The sequence below is a fragment of the Oryctolagus cuniculus genome, chromosome 1 (genome assembly GCF_051225735.1).
Source record: "Oryctolagus cuniculus isolate XC-2025 breed Fujian yellow rabbit chromosome 1, ASM5122573v1, whole genome shotgun sequence".
Lineage (NCBI taxonomy): Eukaryota > Metazoa > Chordata > Mammalia > Lagomorpha > Leporidae > Oryctolagus > Oryctolagus cuniculus.
Genome location: NC_142867.1, coordinates 124,091,610 through 124,108,606, shown reverse-complemented (window position 1 = coordinate 124,108,606; position 16,997 = coordinate 124,091,610). Strand labels below are relative to the sequence as shown.

The 16,997-nt window shown below is 45.1% G+C and overlaps 1 protein-coding gene across 4 annotated transcripts in view; it reads right to left on the bottom strand.

Annotated features, from left to right (window-relative positions):
- APLP2 (amyloid beta precursor like protein 2) overlaps nt 1-16,997 on the bottom strand; it is a 75,633-nt gene that overhangs the window by 35,231 nt on the left and 23,405 nt on the right. For all 4 annotated transcript variants that reach the window (XM_070065594.2, XM_070065596.2, XM_070065607.2 and 1 more), the window contains exon 2: nt 690-863. In XM_070065594.2, coding sequence (XP_069921695.1) covers nt 690-863 — 174 coding nt within the window. The remainder of the gene's footprint in view (nt 1-689; nt 864-16,997) is intronic.

The following is a 16,997-nucleotide window of genomic DNA, read 5'->3' as shown; positions in this document are numbered from 1 at the left end:
AAGACATCTTATATCCTCTTGTATTTGATCCAAAAGGTAAACTGAATCAGACCTGAGATGAGCATTTACAATATTGATAGCTTTGTACCACAAAGTCGAAAAGGCACTCATACACATAACATGTTAAGTGGGAAGCCGAGAACCAGGCTGTGACCCCGTGGCACTCGCCAAGCTTCTGAATCACCCCCGTAACTGCAGCTTCTGCATCCGTGGATTCAACCAGCCAAAGGCTGATCATCTCTGGGTGGGGAAAAAAATGCACCTGTGCTGCACATACACAGATTTTTCTCTGGCCTTATTCCTAATAGCTAACCATTATTCCTGTGTTAACTATTTACATAGCGTTTACATTGTATTAGGTATTATACGCAAACCAGGACGATTTAAAGTATACGGGAGGATGTGGCAGTGTTATATGTAAATTCTACACCACTTTACATAAAGGACTTGAACATATAGAGTCCTGGAACCAATCCCACACGGATACTGAGAGACAACTGTATCCCTTACTAAAAGAAGTGAGAGCTCACAAGACACACAAGCCAAGCCTTGGAGAAGTCTGTGTCACCACAGATCTAGAAACAAAGGCATGAGCTCCAGCCACCAGCATCTTGGTCTCAGGTCAAGAGAGAAGAATGACAGGTAAACGGACAGAGAAAAGGGTCTGAACTTTCCGGCCACCTGCTTACCTCCTGACAGTACTGAAGAACTTCTTCTTTTCTTCCTAAGCAGCTCTTGGTGCCCGTCGGGTCAGGTTCCCACTTCCCAGTCTGAATGTTCACGTGCATGTTTAACTTCCCACAAAACATTGCAATTTGAGGCTCGGCAACAGCAAATCCAGTTCCGGCATTGGCTGCAAGAGCCTAGAGAGAAAAAAAATCCAAGTTTACTCCAAACAGGCTGGCAGAAAGGCAGTCATGCAGTGGCTTGTGACAAGACTGATCTAAAAACCTTCATTAGTCACTGTTTGTATCTTCATAAACCAATCCTTTTCCCAGGAGCCAGGTCAGAATAAAAAATAATCTAAGGATATACATGTTCAAAGTGAAAGGTTACTGGAAACCCCAGCTTCCCAGGCGGGATACTTCTGCAACCTGCTCTTCAAGCAAATCTACCTTCCATCCTTCCAAACCACGTCTTGGAAGAACGGCTGAAGTTACAATGATCTTACTTAATTCACGTGCACAACGAAAGCTTACTGAGCAACTACTTTGGCAAAGCAAAAGGTGCTAAATGCTTAGACTGCAAGGATGAGCAAAAAGCCCTGGCCCCGCCCTCTCTGGAATCCAGACTAAGGGAGGAGTCAACAGAGACAAAAAAGCGGGATTACATTCCTGACGCTGTAAAAAGGAAAAGATCACAGCACAGAGACAGCATATTAGAAAGGAGTCCGACGAGGATTCGGCAAGGAGGCCACCAGAAAGCTTCCTGGCCAGTGACATTGGGGTAGGACTTTGTCAGGGAGGCATGCAGTCACGCCACTGGGTAGTCTTCAGGAGAGAGGGTGTGTCTTCATTACTGGAAGTGCGGAGAAATTTTAAGTACAAAGTTACTATTTCCTAAATGCAGCTCTGATGCGTTTTCTGGTTGTAGGGAGAAGGCTTGAGGAGGCCGGTGTTGTGGCGCCACAGGCTGAGCCACCACCTGCCATGCCAGCCTCCCATATGAGCATTGTTCAAGTCCTGGCTGCTCTACCTCTGATCCAAAAGCAGCGCAGTCCTCGGGCCCCTGCACCCGCATGGGAATCCTGGATGAAGCTCCTGGCTCAGCACTGGCTACTGTGGCCATTTGGGGAATGAATCAGCAGATGGAAGAGCTCTCTCTCTGTAACTCTGCCTTTCAAGTAAATAAAATAAAACCAGGATTGAAAGGAAGCAACTGTATATGCAAGGAGATAGCTCCGGGATCTGCAGTTGCACAGTCCAGAGAGGCAGTGGTAGCTTGGGCTACCCTGGTGTTGTGAAGAGATTGAAGAGACCATAAAGAGTCAAACACACAAGGCTTGGAGGCACGCTCACCATGGAGCATGGGGAAGACATCAAGCGCAGTATCATTCATGGACACAGAACACTACAAGGATTTCATGAACAAGTTCACCCATGCCATGAAAAAATAATCAACTATACCATAACGTCTTTTGATGATCAGCATGCCCCCTCCCCAACCTCTTTTCTTCTGTTGGCAAACACACGTTAACCATGCACAGCTCAGAAATGTCTGGTGAGAAACGGCGTTTAGGCATCACAGTAAGGTTACCACAAAGTCCAGCACACTTGAAGGCACCAGCTCCTATGCACCTATTAATATGCCACTGCCATGGTTACATCCATATCCAATTTCCCTGTTCTTCCTTAACGGGAAAGTTCTTCCACAAGTTTTTTGTTTTTTGGTTTTTGGTTTTTTTTTTAGGATTTATTTATTTGAAAGAGTTACAGAGATGGGGAGATCTTCCAGCCACTGGTTCATTCCCTAAAAAGGGCTGGGACAGGCCAAAGCCAGGAGCTTTGCCCGGGTCTCCCACCTCAGGGCAGGGGCCCAAACACCTGGGCCGTGTTCCGCTGCTTTCCCCAGGCCATTAGTAGGGAGCTGGATCGGAAGTAGAGCAGCTGGGACACGAACCGGCATCCATATGGGAAGCCGGCGTCACAGGCAGCAGCTTTACCCGTTATACCACAACAGTGGCTCCCATGATAAAAATTTAAAACAGCTTTTTAAAATGTGTGGGAGATGGTTAGATTATATGGTCTATTACATCTTTTTAAGAGCATAAACATAAAATGATTTTCCTAACAAGGAAAGATAGCTTTGACTTTTACAATATATGAAAAATGCACGCTATTCCATGCATCTTTCACTTATTTGTTCTGATGAGCTACACAAACCTGAGTACTGCTTCCCACCAGAAACTTAAATTTGATTTTGAAATACATTATGATCTTTTTCCATGACAAGCTTAAACCATTATACAGGCGTTTTGCTTAGGAGTTTACTAAAATCAGCCTGTTTTCTACTAGCACAAGAGCAGGAAGCACAAATGCTTCTTGCTTAGCTATGAGGAACTTAATTTGGAATTAAATAAGATATTGGCAGTTGGCGCCTTGGCTCACTTGGCTAATTCTCCGCCTGTGGCGCCGGTGCTCCGGGTTCTAGTCCTGGTTGGGGCGCCGGATTCTGTCCCGGTTGCTCCTCTTCCAGGCCAGCTCTCTGCTGTGGCCTGGGAGTGTAGTGCAGGATGGCCCAAGTGCTTGGGCCCTGCACCTGCATGGGAGACCAGGAGGAAGCACCTGGCTCCTGGCTTCGATTTGGTGCAGCGCGCCAGCCACAGCACACCGGCCATAGCGGCCATTTGGGGGGTGAACCAACGGAGGGAAGACCTTTCGCTCTGTCTCTCTCACTGTCTAACTCTGTCAAAAAAAAAAAAAAAAAAAAAAAGATATTGCCAAGATCTATCAAGGTTGGGGCCAGTGCTGTGGCGTAGCAGGTAAAGCTGCAGTGCCCGCATCTCATATGGACGCTGGTTCGAGTCCCAGCTGCTCCACTTCCGATCCAGCTCTCTGCTATGGCCTGGGAAAGTAGCAGAAGATGGCCAAGTCCTCAGGCCCCTGAACCCACATGAGAAAACCCGGAGGAAGTTCCTCGCTCCTGGCTTCAGATCGGCGCAGCTCTGGCTGTTGCGGCCAACTGGGGAGTGAACCAGCAGATGGAAGGCCTCTCTCTCTCTCTCTCTCTGCCTCTCTTTGTGTAGCTGACTTTCAAATAAATAAATCTTTAAAAAACAAAAAATAAAATAAAATAAAAATTAGGTCTATCGGGTTGAAAAAACACCTTAATTAAATCCAAGGAACAATTAGTACCTTTATCAACTGAAACTGATTGTAGCCCTGCTATGACAAATAATCACTGATTAGAGTAAAAGGCCTATGCCTTAAGAGTTGCAGATGAAGCTGCAGACAAATGTTAATTTCTGACTCTTCCAAAGAAGCATTTATAGGTATCTGCAGAAAGGAACACATATTCGTAGTTAGTACTTTAAAAGTTTAATTCAAACAAATCATTAAAAAGTACACAGGACGCACAGATAAATGTGCTTAGCTTTCACACTAAGTTCAAGATGTAAACCCAAAAGCCCCTCCTTTTGGCCACATTCCTGTTGTGATGCTGCTCCACTTCCAATCCAGCTCCCTGCTAACGGCCTGGAAAAGCAGCAGAAGATGGCCCAAGTGTTTGGGCCCCTGAACCTACGTAGGAGCCCTGGATAAAGCTCCTGGCTTCAGCCTGGCCCAACCCTAGCTGTTGTGGCCATCTGGGGAGTGAAATCCGCAGATGCAAGGTCTCTTTTTCTCTTTCTCTGTCTCTAACTATAAATCTAAAAAACCAAAAAAGTGCTCCCCCCAAATTTCTTGCACCTTAATTCAAGAGCTCAGCTAGAGATACAAGAAGAAAATTCAGGAAGATGTGATAAATGTGGAAATGGGAAGGTCAAAATGGCAGGTCAGAAGGCTCCTGCTTCCAAACCTACTGCAAACAAATCACCCCACTTCCATCAGGAGGACTCTGAGCAGTGTTGCTTCAATTCTCCTTTACGGACTTGTATATTTTAACGTTACAGCAGCTATTAAGCAAAGAGAAAGTTTGGTTTCTAATCTTTCACAAGCATGCAGGAGAGCTGTATTCATTCCAAAAATGAATACAACTAAGAAAGTGTCAATTGGTTATGCGAACTCTCCCAAGCCACAGCCTGGAGTGTTCAATTTGAGTGTAGGCAGCCATTCATCAGCACTAACGACTCCTTTCCACACGTTACTCAATATGGTTGTCGGCTAGAAGACCACAGGAGCTCCAAGTGTACAAATGTTCAGCTTATGGGTCAACCACTAGGTCAACACTTCGGTGGTAAGTGCGTTTGATCTCGGTGCTGAGATGGTCAGCACTACCTTCCCTAAAGAGAATCTGAGCTACCAAAGGTTAAAGCAACAGGAAGAGGCAGCTGAGCGACAGATCCTCCCATCCCTTACCACACAGAGAAAGTGGAGCACCTGGAATCAATCCAGACAGCTAATGCGCTGCCGTGATTCACTTGTGAGTTCAGAAAGATTAATCCTTGTGGTCATGAGAGACTCTCAGGAAGGTATCATCTGAAATATAAAAAGCCTCTGCGGACTGTGTCTAGGAATCAACTAATCAAACATACCCCAGCCCCACCTAGGCTCCTGCAGGGAAACTGTTCTCTGTAACGTTGGGGCTTCTTTGCTTTGAAAACGCTCTTATTTAATGTGCTCTCCACTTTCTTCAGCACAGACTGTGCCTTGATCCATTACATCAACATATAAATCAATCTGTTTCCTAATCTAACATGCTACCAATGGGATTTCACTGCCAAGTCAGCACTTCCAATATCCTGTGAACCTGGCCTCCTCGAGGAAAATTAATGCCCCATGTGTTGGCACTTAAGCCAGTCCTTGTGATCTATGCACACTGCAGCACTTTTAGGGCTTTGAAAACAAATTGCATCAATTGCTTTCCTAGCCCAGTGCCTCTACTTTACTTAATAATTCATTCTTAATAAGAAATTCCATTTTATTAATTTGGCTTGGGGAAAAGAGTTGAGCTATCCTAGGACAGAAATTCAACTTGGTAAAAATGCTTCTAGTAACCTGGTTGAAAACTGAAAATGGCTTAAAGTAATGAACACATAACTATAAATACATCTAAATGTCAGCTCACTTTGACAAGGCAGGGCCTTTAATCATCACGCTAAGAGATGCAATTCACGAAGCCATCTAAGCCCTCTCTCCCTCCACAGAGCAGCCCAGGACAAAGGTATCCCCACCACCCCCACCTCCGACCACACCCCAATCTCCCAAAGCAAACAGGCAAGCCACCATCTTTCCTCACTAGAGCTACTGCTGGAAAATACGACCTGGCTCCAGGCTCTGTGAGAGCACCTGCCGTACAAAGAACATCTTCCCAAGAGCAGAGTTCTGTCCTTTACTGGGGAGGCATCGCTCTACGGACACATAGACTCTGTGAAGGTGAGTTCACACATCCTGGTTCAATTCAACGCTGAGCCAGGCAGGCCTCTGGTAACACCTGGTAAGCACCTGGCATGCTAGTGACAGGGAAAGCTACAACACTCTTACTCAATGAGGTTTTTTTTTTTTTTTTTTAGAAAGTCAGTAAAATGGCAATCTATTAAAATGTTCAAAGATCCTATATACCACTTTCATCCTTATTTAAGGGCTCAATGGCACTTCATAAAAAGTCTTAAGTCTGAACAAGCCATCACCAGAGTAACCTAACAAAGCCTAACAAATCCTGTTCATGGCATACTTCAAGTCACCTCCACAAGATATTTATTAGCTACAGTTCCTTCAGGGTGGAGGCACTCATCAGACAACGCTGACTTCACCAGCCACTAGACACTGGCACTGCTACAGATTGAGACTAAGCAGAAATGACAGGAAGTGCAATGTGGGGGACAGGATCCGCAGAGGAAAAGGACATTAGTGGAAAAAGCACAGCTTATTTGAACTAAGGTCTGTAAGTTAGCAGTACTGGACCCACACAAATCTGGTTCTGGTAACTGCACCCTGGGTTGCAGAAAATGTCAACAGTAAGGGAATCGGGGTAAGGCCATAGGGGAACTCTAATACTTGAACTTTTTTTTTTTTTTTTTTTTTTGACAGGCAGCGTGGACAGTGAGAGAGAGAGAGACAGAGAGAAAGGTCTTCCTTTTTGCCGTTGGTTCACCCTCCAATGGCCACCGCGGCCAGCGTGCTGCGGCCGGTGCAGCGCGCTGATCTGAAGGCAGGAGCCAGGTGCTTCTCCTGGTCTCCCATGGGGTGCAGGGCCCAAGGACTTGGGCCATCCTCCACTGCCCTCCCGGGCCGCAGCAGAGAGCTGGCCTGGCAGAGGGGCAACCGGGACAGAATACGGCGCCCCGACCGGGACTAGAACCCGGTGTGCCGGCGCCGCAAGGCAGAGGATTAGCCTAGTGAGCCACGGTGCCGGCCAATACTTGAACATTTTAAAAAATAAGTCCAAAACTAGTTTAAAATGAAGTTATTTGTTTTACTGCATTTTATGTACTTATTTATACTTATTTGAAAGGCAGAGATGGAGAGGTTCAGACACACAGAGGGATCTCCCACCCACTGGCTCACTCTCCCAATACCTGCAAGAGCCAGGGCAGGGCCAGGCCAAAGTCAGGAGACCAATATCCCAGTCTCCCACGTGGGTGGCAAGGACCCAACCACTTGAGCCATTATTTGCTGCCTCCCAAGGGGAGTTTTAACAGGAAGCTGAAAAGCAGAGCAGAGCTGGGACTTGAACCCAGGCACTCAGACAGAATGTAGGTGTCTAAAGCAGCATCTTAACTGCTTTGCCAAAAACCCACCCCAAAGTGTTTTTGTTTTTATCTGTTCATTGCCTGCCTGCATTTCAACCTGGTTTGCAAAGTTTCAATCTTTAGCATAATCGGTCTAAAAAAAAAGAAGAAAACGAAAACACTTTTAGGCAGGGCAATTACTAAGTACAACCAAAGCAAGCTCAATACCTGAAAAGCATATAATTTATTCCAAACACATCCTAATGTAGTAAAGGCACGTGGGGTTCATATAGTACCTTATTTCTCTGCAATGGGAGGACTGTCGTAATTCTCAGAACGTAACACATAAGGAATTCCACTTTTGTTACTGTCAAAGGGTGACTATCATGTGGAACCTTTTTAGAATATCTTTTTCAGCAGTAGAGAAGTAAAGCTTTGAATTTTAAAAAATCCACGCTTCAACTACTCCAACCCACTATTTAATAAAACAGCAGGACTCCTGTTAAGCATCCTTTGGCTTTAGCAGAATGAGAAAACCTGTTCTTAAAAGTGATAGTTTGCATTACAGCAATTGAAAAATCTTGGCCTCTTTTTACATTTGAACTTAATTCTAATTAGAAACTAGTGAAATTGGATGGAGGAAAAACCTCCAAGTATAAAAGGCCATTATTCTTACGCTGACATACACCAGCTGTTGGGTATTATTTTCATAGGCGGTAATTTATACAAATAACCCTTGCTTTTATTAGAGCTTTAAATATTAAAGCATAAATGAGGTATTGCTTCCAAGATTGAAAGTGGTTGAGACTGTCTCCAAGGCTTTTTATAGTAACATGGCAATCTGTCCATCTGGATTACAATTAGGATCCAAGCACCAGGATTTAGAGAGGTCTTTCAGCACCTTTCTCTGAGAGCTAAAGTCTTTAATGAAGGAAATTACTGAAAATACACAAATACGAAAATATGCTTACATTTTTAAAAAAGATGCACACGTTTAGGGGCGGAAACTTCTCACGTGGTCAGGTTCCTCACCGCTCTCTGTGTTTCTTTCCAATTGCAAACTGACTTCCAGGGGCTTGGAGACACTAGGGACTTGCCTTGGCCACCCTACTCATCGCACTCCTTTCCTCAGGCGAAGTGTGTGAGGTGGGAGCCAAGAGCAGAGACTTCAGATGAACAGCTTTATAAACCGTGACTGAGTTCCAGCCCCATCTCCGACCCACTGTGCCACATCTGGCAGGTCACCTAACCCCTTTGGGCCTCGGATTCCTCATGTTTAAAATTAAAGTAAATACAGGGACTGGCATTGTGGCACAGAAGGTTAAGCCTCACCTGCATCCCCTAGGAGGGTGCCAGTGAGTTCTGACTACTCCGTTTGCCACCCAGCTCCCTGCTAATGCACCTGGGAAGGCAGCAGAACATGGTCCAAGTACTTTCCCTGCCACCACGTGGGAGAGCAGGATGGAGTTTCTGGGTCCTGAACTCCGGCCCCACCCAGACCCAGCAGTCATTTTGGGAGTGAACTAGCAGATGGAAGATATCTTATTCTCCCCCACCCCCCCAATTCAGGCTTCTGTCACTCTGCCTTCCAAATAACTAAATCTTTAAAAAAAAAAAAAAAAAGGAAATACACATAGTGCTGTTTTGAGATTTAAATTTAATACACATGAAGTGTTTGAAATAGTCATTGTCCCACAGAAGGAGTTTGTCAAGCATTAGTGGCTATTATCAGACTTTAAATTTCCTTATTTGTAAAACAGGGCTAGTAACGGACCAATTCCTCCCAGGCCTTTTGTGGGGATTAAATTAAGATAATGCACAGAAGCACTGAGCACAATGCCTGCTACAGAGCAAGCACTCAGATGCTAGCATTATCATCATCAGGCTGGCTCCTGAAGATTTAATTCTCTCCAGTTGCAATTACACAGGGCTGGGGCTTAAAACCTTGGGTGCACAAGGGAAAAGCACATTAAATCCCCATGTGACCAGCCATCCTTCAGAAATCCAGGCTGGCATGAAATGGGTTTAAAAGGCTGTGCATTCCTTCCTTACCTATTAAATCTGGGCATACAAAAACCAAGTTGCATTAATGCTCCGTATTTTATTTTGTGGGAATTCAGTCACCAAAGGTTTACATGAACAATTTAACTCAGCCATTGTTTAGAAGAAAAGCAAGGAGCGAGTGTTGGGGTGCAGTGGGTTAGGCTGACACTTAGTATGCTGCATTCCTAGCTCTCTGTCACATCCAGTTTCCTACTAGTGCATCCTGGAAAGCAGATGATGGCTCAAGTGTTTGGGCCCCTGCTGGAAGTTCTGGGCTCCTGGCTTTGGCCTGGACCAACTCTGGCTGTTGTAGGCATTTGGGGGAGAGAACCAAGAGGATGAAAGATCTCTATATCTTTCAGATATGATGAAAACTAATATAAATTAAAGTTGCCAAGATTTCTTGCTTCCTGGCTCTGGCCCAAACTTACAGCTGGCTCAGAAATGAGGTCAAGGGTCCAGCACTGTGGCATAGCAGGTGGAGCTGCCGCCTGTAGTGCCCGCATCCCATATGGGCGCCGGTTCCGGTCTCGGCTGCTCCACTTCCAATCCAGCTCTCTGCTATGGCCTGGGAAACTAGTAGAAGATGGCCCAAGTCCTTGGGCCCCTGCAACCGCATGAGACCTGGAGGAAACTCCTGGCTCCCAGCTTTGGATTGGCACAGCTCCGGCTGTTGCAGCCAGTTGGGGAATAAACCAGCAGATGGAGGATCTCTCTCTCTCTCTCTCTCTCTCTCTCTCTCTCTGCAGAACTCTTTCAAATAAAATAAATAAATCTTAAAAAAAAAAAAAAAAGAAATGAAGTCAAGATGAAACTATAGTGGCTGACATCTCATATGGGTGGTGGTTTGAGTCCTGCCTGTTCTAATTCCAATACAGCTCCCTGCTAATTCACCTGGGAAAGCAGCAGAAGATGGCCCAAGTCCTTGGGCCCCTGCATCCACATGGGGGAATGGGAAGAAGCTCCTGGCTCTTGGCTTCAGTCTGGCTCAGCCCCAGCCACTGGAGACATTTGGGGAGTAAACCAGCAGACAGAAATTTCTCTCTCTTTCTCTCCCTAATTCTGCCTTTCAAAAAAATGTTTTTTTAAAACAGATGAAACTACAGTTACTAACAAGGCATTTCTGCAACCAAAAGAGCACTGTGTGGATTATTTTTCTAGATTTGTTTTCTTGATGGACATTCCTTCTTACTAGCTATGGAACCTCATAGAAATTATTTAATTTCTGACCTCATTTTTCATTTTTGTGCATATAAGTGTTACCCAAATTTTAGTTATTACAATAATTGAGACACCTACATATTAACTGTGGACTTTGGTTCACATTTCAACAGACAGGAATCTACTTTCCTAGAATTCCTAATGCCTGAGAAACACAGCAAAACAAAGTTTCCTCACAGAATCAGAACTCACTAAAGGCAGTCATTTGTCACACTTTGCAAGGCAAGCTAATTGCCAAGGTCAGCAAGGAGGTGGTTTGAGTAATACAAGATTATCAGCATGGTGTGAACTTGGACTTACCCCCCTGGCCAGCATCACTTAGGAAGTTACTTTATTAAGAGTGTGCTAAATAGAACATGCAGATGTGGGGAAGGTACAGGGATGTGTTTCCTAAACCTTAAAGGGGTGAAATGATTTCAAGTAACAAACATCTAGAAGCTCTCTCATCAAATATTAATAATGAAATATACTCATCCCAAATCCATCTTTTTGACTCAGAGATGACAGAAATACAAATAAATGATGGAGGGTTTTCTGCAGAATATTCCAGAACACATCTGGCAGTATTTTCAGAAATTATAAGCATCTTTTTGGCTGATATGATCTTCTATGAACTTTATTTTTATATATACTAAGTCATAGTCATTAAAAATTAGGTAATTTTAAGCACATTTTGAGTACCTATCGTATCTATTCTTTAGCCAATTTCGCTAAAACAAATACCCCATCTACTGATTTTATCAAAGTCAGTCAAGAAATTATCCAGCATGTGAGCTTTGACTGAAACACTATTCAACTGACTTCACAGGATTAAAACCGTATGACCAGCCAGTGTGGAAAACATGAAATTGAGGGGGCCAGCACTGTGGCGTAGTGGGTTAGTCACTGCTTATGACACACATGCCATCTGAGACCCAGCTGCTCCACTTCCGACCGGCTTCCTGCTAATGTGCCTGGGACAGCAGCAGAGGATGGCCCAAGTGCTTGGGCCCCTGCACCCATGTGGGTGACTCAGAAAGCAGCTCTGGGCTCCTGGCCCTGGACTGGCACGGCTCCAGCCATTGTAGCCATGAGGATGGAAGATCTCCAATTCTTTCTTTCAAATAAATAATGAGTAAATCTTAAAAAAAAAGTAAAATTGATGCAAATCCATGCAACTATAAACATTCTTATATTTTAATATACATGATTGCCTTTACCAGTGTTTTAAAGAGGTTCCTTAAAATATCTACTAGGGGCTAACAGGGTCTACAGTAGTTTCCAGTGGCCTCCTGGAACATGAGAACCTAAGATCTGCTGAGTCTGACCTCAGTGCACACAGGTGTGTAGGGGCATAGAACTGCTACCTGCCCAAATTCCAAGACTACCTTTGTTGTAACTTTTGTTATTAAATTTTTTTCCAGGGCCAGCGCTGTGGCATAGTGGATAAAGTCACTGCCTGCAGTGCCAGCAGCCCATATGGGCACCAGTTCAAGTCCCGGCCGCTCCACTTCCAATCCAGCTCTCTATCATGGCCTGGGAAGGCAGTAGAAGATGGCCCAAGTCCTTGGGCCCCTGCACCTGCGTGGGAGACCTGGAAGAAGCTCCTGGCTTCGGATCGGCGCAGCTCCGGCTGCTGCGGCCAATTAGGGAGTGAACCAGCAGATGGAAGATCTCTCTCTCTCTGCCTCTCTTCTCTGCGTAACTTTGACTTTCAAATAAATAAAAATCAATCTTAAATTTTTTTTTCCATAAAGTGACAGCAAAACTAATGAATTAGGTGGTTTTTTAGATAAATATTTTTCTACTATTGTGCAATGAAACTTCTGGCACTTTTTTCTTAGGGTCACTATTCCATGAAAATCAAATACTGGAAATCATATTAAGCTCTTTAAGGTTTTGTGATGCTCAAAGGCAAGAAATTTATCAGTGAGTAACCAGCATTTTTGTTCATAACTAAAAATATGACAATGTGCCAAGATGATCTTTTAGAGGGCTGGGAGAGAAGAAATGTGCATTTTAAAACACAAATAGCAATTTGTATACAGTTAATCTGCTAAACATTTGCTAGGTACAAGCAATATTCAGATACCAATCTTGATGCAAAACAGCATTTTAGCTTCTAACATCCATTACAACTGTGAAATTTGGGGTGGGCACTGTGGCACTGCAGGTTGGGCCAACACTTGGGAAACTTGCATCCTGTATTAGAGGGCCAGTTTGAGTCCCTGCGACTCTACTTCCAATCCAGTTCCCTGCCAATACTCCTGGGAAGCAGCAGACGGTAGCTCAGGTGCTCGGGTGGGCCATCCACAAAGACCCAGATGCAGTTCTGAACCCCTGGCTTCGGCCTGGTTGTTGTAGGCAATTTGGGGAGTGAAGCAGCAGGTGAAAAATTTCTTTCTCTGTGCCTTTCAAATAAAGACAATAAATCTTAAATGGAAAAACGACAACAACTGTGGGTACAGGTGCTGTGGTACAGTAGGTTAAGCCAGTGCCTGCCACACTGGCATCCGACAGGAGTGTCAGTTTGTGTCCCGGCTGCTCCACTTCCAATCCAGCTCCCTGCTAATGTGCCTGGGAAAGCAGCAGAAAATGGCCCCACTACTTGGGCCCCTGGCCACTCACATAGGAGACCTGGATAGAGTTCCAGGCTCCCAGCTTCGATCTGGCCCAGGCATAGCCACTGTGGTCTTTTGGGGAGCAAACCAGCAGATGGAAGAAATCTGTCCTCTTCCTCTCTGTAACTCGGCCTTTGAAATAAAATAATGAAAACTGTGAAAGTAACAGAAATATGAAAGTGCTCCACTCCCTCCAAGTTCAAAGCAAGTCTAAAGACATCTTTTCCTATGATTTATGTAGCATCTAAATTTAAGAGTAAATAGAGACTGTGTTATCAGCTCACACCAGATCTGCTCGCAGACAATAATTCTTCCTGTCTTGGATCCATGCCCATGTACATTATTGTAATTATCAGCAATTTTTAAAATAATAAAGCTAGTAAGAGCCACTAGTCAGAATGTTTACTGCTTGCTGCACTGGCCATTAGCTTTCCTGGGCTCAAGCCATCCAACTATTAAATAAATGTAGAAGGACAGCTGGAAAGCAACACTCAAATAAAAAGCATGAATAAGAAGGATGTGAACTTGTGTATGAACACACATGAACACACACCCTGCCGTGGAAAGTACAACAGTTCTTTTGTTCTGCTTGTCAGACACACCCCAGGGAGCTATGCCAGCTCCTGCCCTCTGGGATCCAGTCTCCACCCAGCACTGTGAATCACCTCAAGTCTGAACAAACCACTCTGGGGCACCTAGCTTAGTGGTTGAGACACCCAGGTCCCATTATCAGAGCACCTGGGTCTGACACCGGGCTCCAGCTCCTGACTCAGCATGCTAGTGGTAATGCAGACCCTGGGAGGCAGTGGGGATGGCTCAAACAGTTGGGCTCCTGCCACCCACTCCGGAGACCTGGCTTGTATTCCTGGCTCCTAACTTCAGCTCCATCACAAGCTATTCAGGGGAAGGAATTAGCAGTTGGGAGCTGCTACTTGTACACAAACGCTGTCTCTCTCTCTCAGGAAATAAAAAAAATTTAAAATAAAATTTAAAAATAAAAAAAATTTTAAAACCCCATACATCACTCTTTTGTGCCAACAGATTCAAAGTCCTCAGCGTGGTCTGCAAGGCCCATTCAAGGCACAGTCCCTGCCCCACCCCAGCACCCTGACCCCGCTCTACCACCACCCTTGGGCGTCACACACGAGCCAGCATGTCTCACTTCAAGGCTCTCCACCCAGAACTCTTCCGCTGAACAAGAACATTCTCGCCTTTTCAGGTCTCAGCTGGAATTCTGACCATAGGATTTAACGGCCAACTCATTCCCTCCAGCAACCTGAAGCTACTTTGCTCCATTTCCCACCATGAGAATGTAGGATCCTTATCTACGCTTCTAACCTCCCTATCTGGCACCAAAAATAGGCAATCACTATACCCAAGGTACTGACTACAGTCTGCTCTCGGTTTTTTTTTTTCCCCCAAAAAAGCATTGAGCTGAACTGGTTGTTATCAATTACCAGGTATTAACTCGGTGGTGATTTCTAAGTCAATACTGTACTAGTCTTTATGCCAACAGAGAAAAAAGCATAAGTAGGATGGCAAGTTTCATTATTTTTAGTTTTCAAAATGTTTTATTTTTAATTGACACATAATTGCATGTACTTATGGGCTACAGTGTGTTTGCCAAGTGACTCCACATACAGATTGAACAGCCACAAGGCATGAGGCTGGAGCATATACAAGGTGCCAGGACAGCTCTTCAGCCAGCGCCAGCATGTTCCTGAAAGGGGCTGTGAGACCTACCTGCTAGTTCCCTCCGCATTTCTAAACAACAGGCTGCACTTCCGTAGCTGTTCAGTGCAGACAATGTCCATCAACTTCCCATTAAGCAGGTTTAAACTCTTAAATGATCACACCTGACTCCCATGCACTCGCTGCCCCCTTAGTCGAACCAATACTCTCTATTTCCATTATTATAACATAAATGTGTACTGTGATTGCAATTCCTGTCTTAGACACCTCTTCCCCCCTGACAATGAGCAACTGTGTCTTTTCCTTGACACGCTTAGTCTCACATGGACTGATCACTAACTCTCCTGGACTGTCAAAATGATCTGCATAAAGCTCCCTTGCATGCAGTTAGGTGCTCTGGTCTCGGGCCACACCACCCTGAACGCGCCCGATCTCGTCTGATCGCGGAAGCAGTGAGTCGCTCTAGGGGACTCGCAGGTTTTTCTCTCCTTCGTGAAGATTTCCCTCCTCCCGCCCTCCGCGCCACTTCATCAGGACCCATTACGTTCTTGGCCTGCGCACAGCTGTCATCTGTCCTGAAAATTCCTCCCTCCTCTCTCGGGTTTCCTCCTCCTTGATTTACTTCCTGTTTTAGGGGCTCCTGGCTTCCCACAGCTTCCTGAGAAAGGATGTGTGAACGGTAAACTTCAAAAATGACCGGTCTCCAAAAAAGTTTTTATTTTACGTGCATGCTTTATGGAGAATTTAGATGAGGAGAAACTGTGGGCTGGGAATAACCTGCCCCAAAACTGAAGGTCTTCTGCTGCCAGCACTGCGGCTGATAAATCTAAAGCCAATGTGATTTCTAACCCTTCCTGCAGACCTGGTTTTTCTCTATGCAGAAGTAAATTCCAAGACCTTTCCAAAAGCCGGTATTTGGAAATTTCCAACAAAACGTGCCTTGGTGGGTCTCTCTGTCACTCAGTGGCCTAAGTGCTCAGCTGGCCACAGGCCTGTGCTTCCACTGTTCTTGCAGGAATTCCTGTTCGCTGCATGTTGGATCTCCTAAACTGATCCTCCATTTTTCCTACCTGTTCTCCTTACTAGCTTCTTTTTGTTCTCTCCATCTGAAAGATTCCTATTGGATTTTTAAAATTCTGCTATCATTTTCCTAATTCCCAAGAACTCTTCCTTGTCCTCTGAATGTCTCTAGGATCTCAAACTATTATTGCATAGGTGTAATGCCCTCTTAATGTTCCCAGAGGTGAATATTAAGAAATGAGGTCACTTGTCTATCCCTGCACTGGTTTCAAGTTGCTTTTCTGTTTTCTTCCTGATCCCTCCCAAGGCTCTCCTGAAATGCTGGTGGTCCTACGCTATCGGACCCCTACTGAAGATGGGAAGACTGAAAGTCTGGCTGGACATGTTCTGTACATGGGAAGGACCTGTCAAGAGCGGAGGGGATTGAGGACCTGGTCTCTGTTTTTGGCATCACCCTGTCCTGCTGTCCCATCAGTTTGCTTCCAGTTGCCTCCTCCCTCAAGGCTTTTTGTTTAAGAGACAAGAGAAAGCAGGTGAGCTCCCATTCCCTGGTTCACTTCCCAAATGGCCCAGTCAGAGCCTAAGCTGGGAGCCAGGAACTAAATCCAGGTCTCCCACATGGGGTAGCAGGACCTCAATTACTTGAGCCATCACCGCTGCCTCGCAGGTGCACACCAGCAGGAAGCTGGAGTCAGGAGCCAGAGTGAGGTATAAAGCCCAGGCACTCCACCAGGGGACGTGGGAGTCACTGCTAAACCAACCCCATCCCCAGCCCAGTCGGAGCCTCAGCTGTTGCTGATTTTCTGGCTCAGTTCCAGGTCCATCTGCTTATCTTCAAGATTATCCAGAATCTGCCTTTCTGCCCTGTGTTGGTCTATTTCACATATTCAGTGTATCAAAAACTAAGTAGCACAGTCTCAACAGGACAGAGCTACAACAATTAAAACCCTCAACCAGCATTTTCTGAGACGCAATAACTTGAGAGCTACTATGAACATATTACAAAGCAAAAGATGGGAAAGTAGTCACATGATCAGAAGCTTTATTTCTGATCACTGAAATATGCCTCTTCAAATTCTGATCCTAGGGCCGGT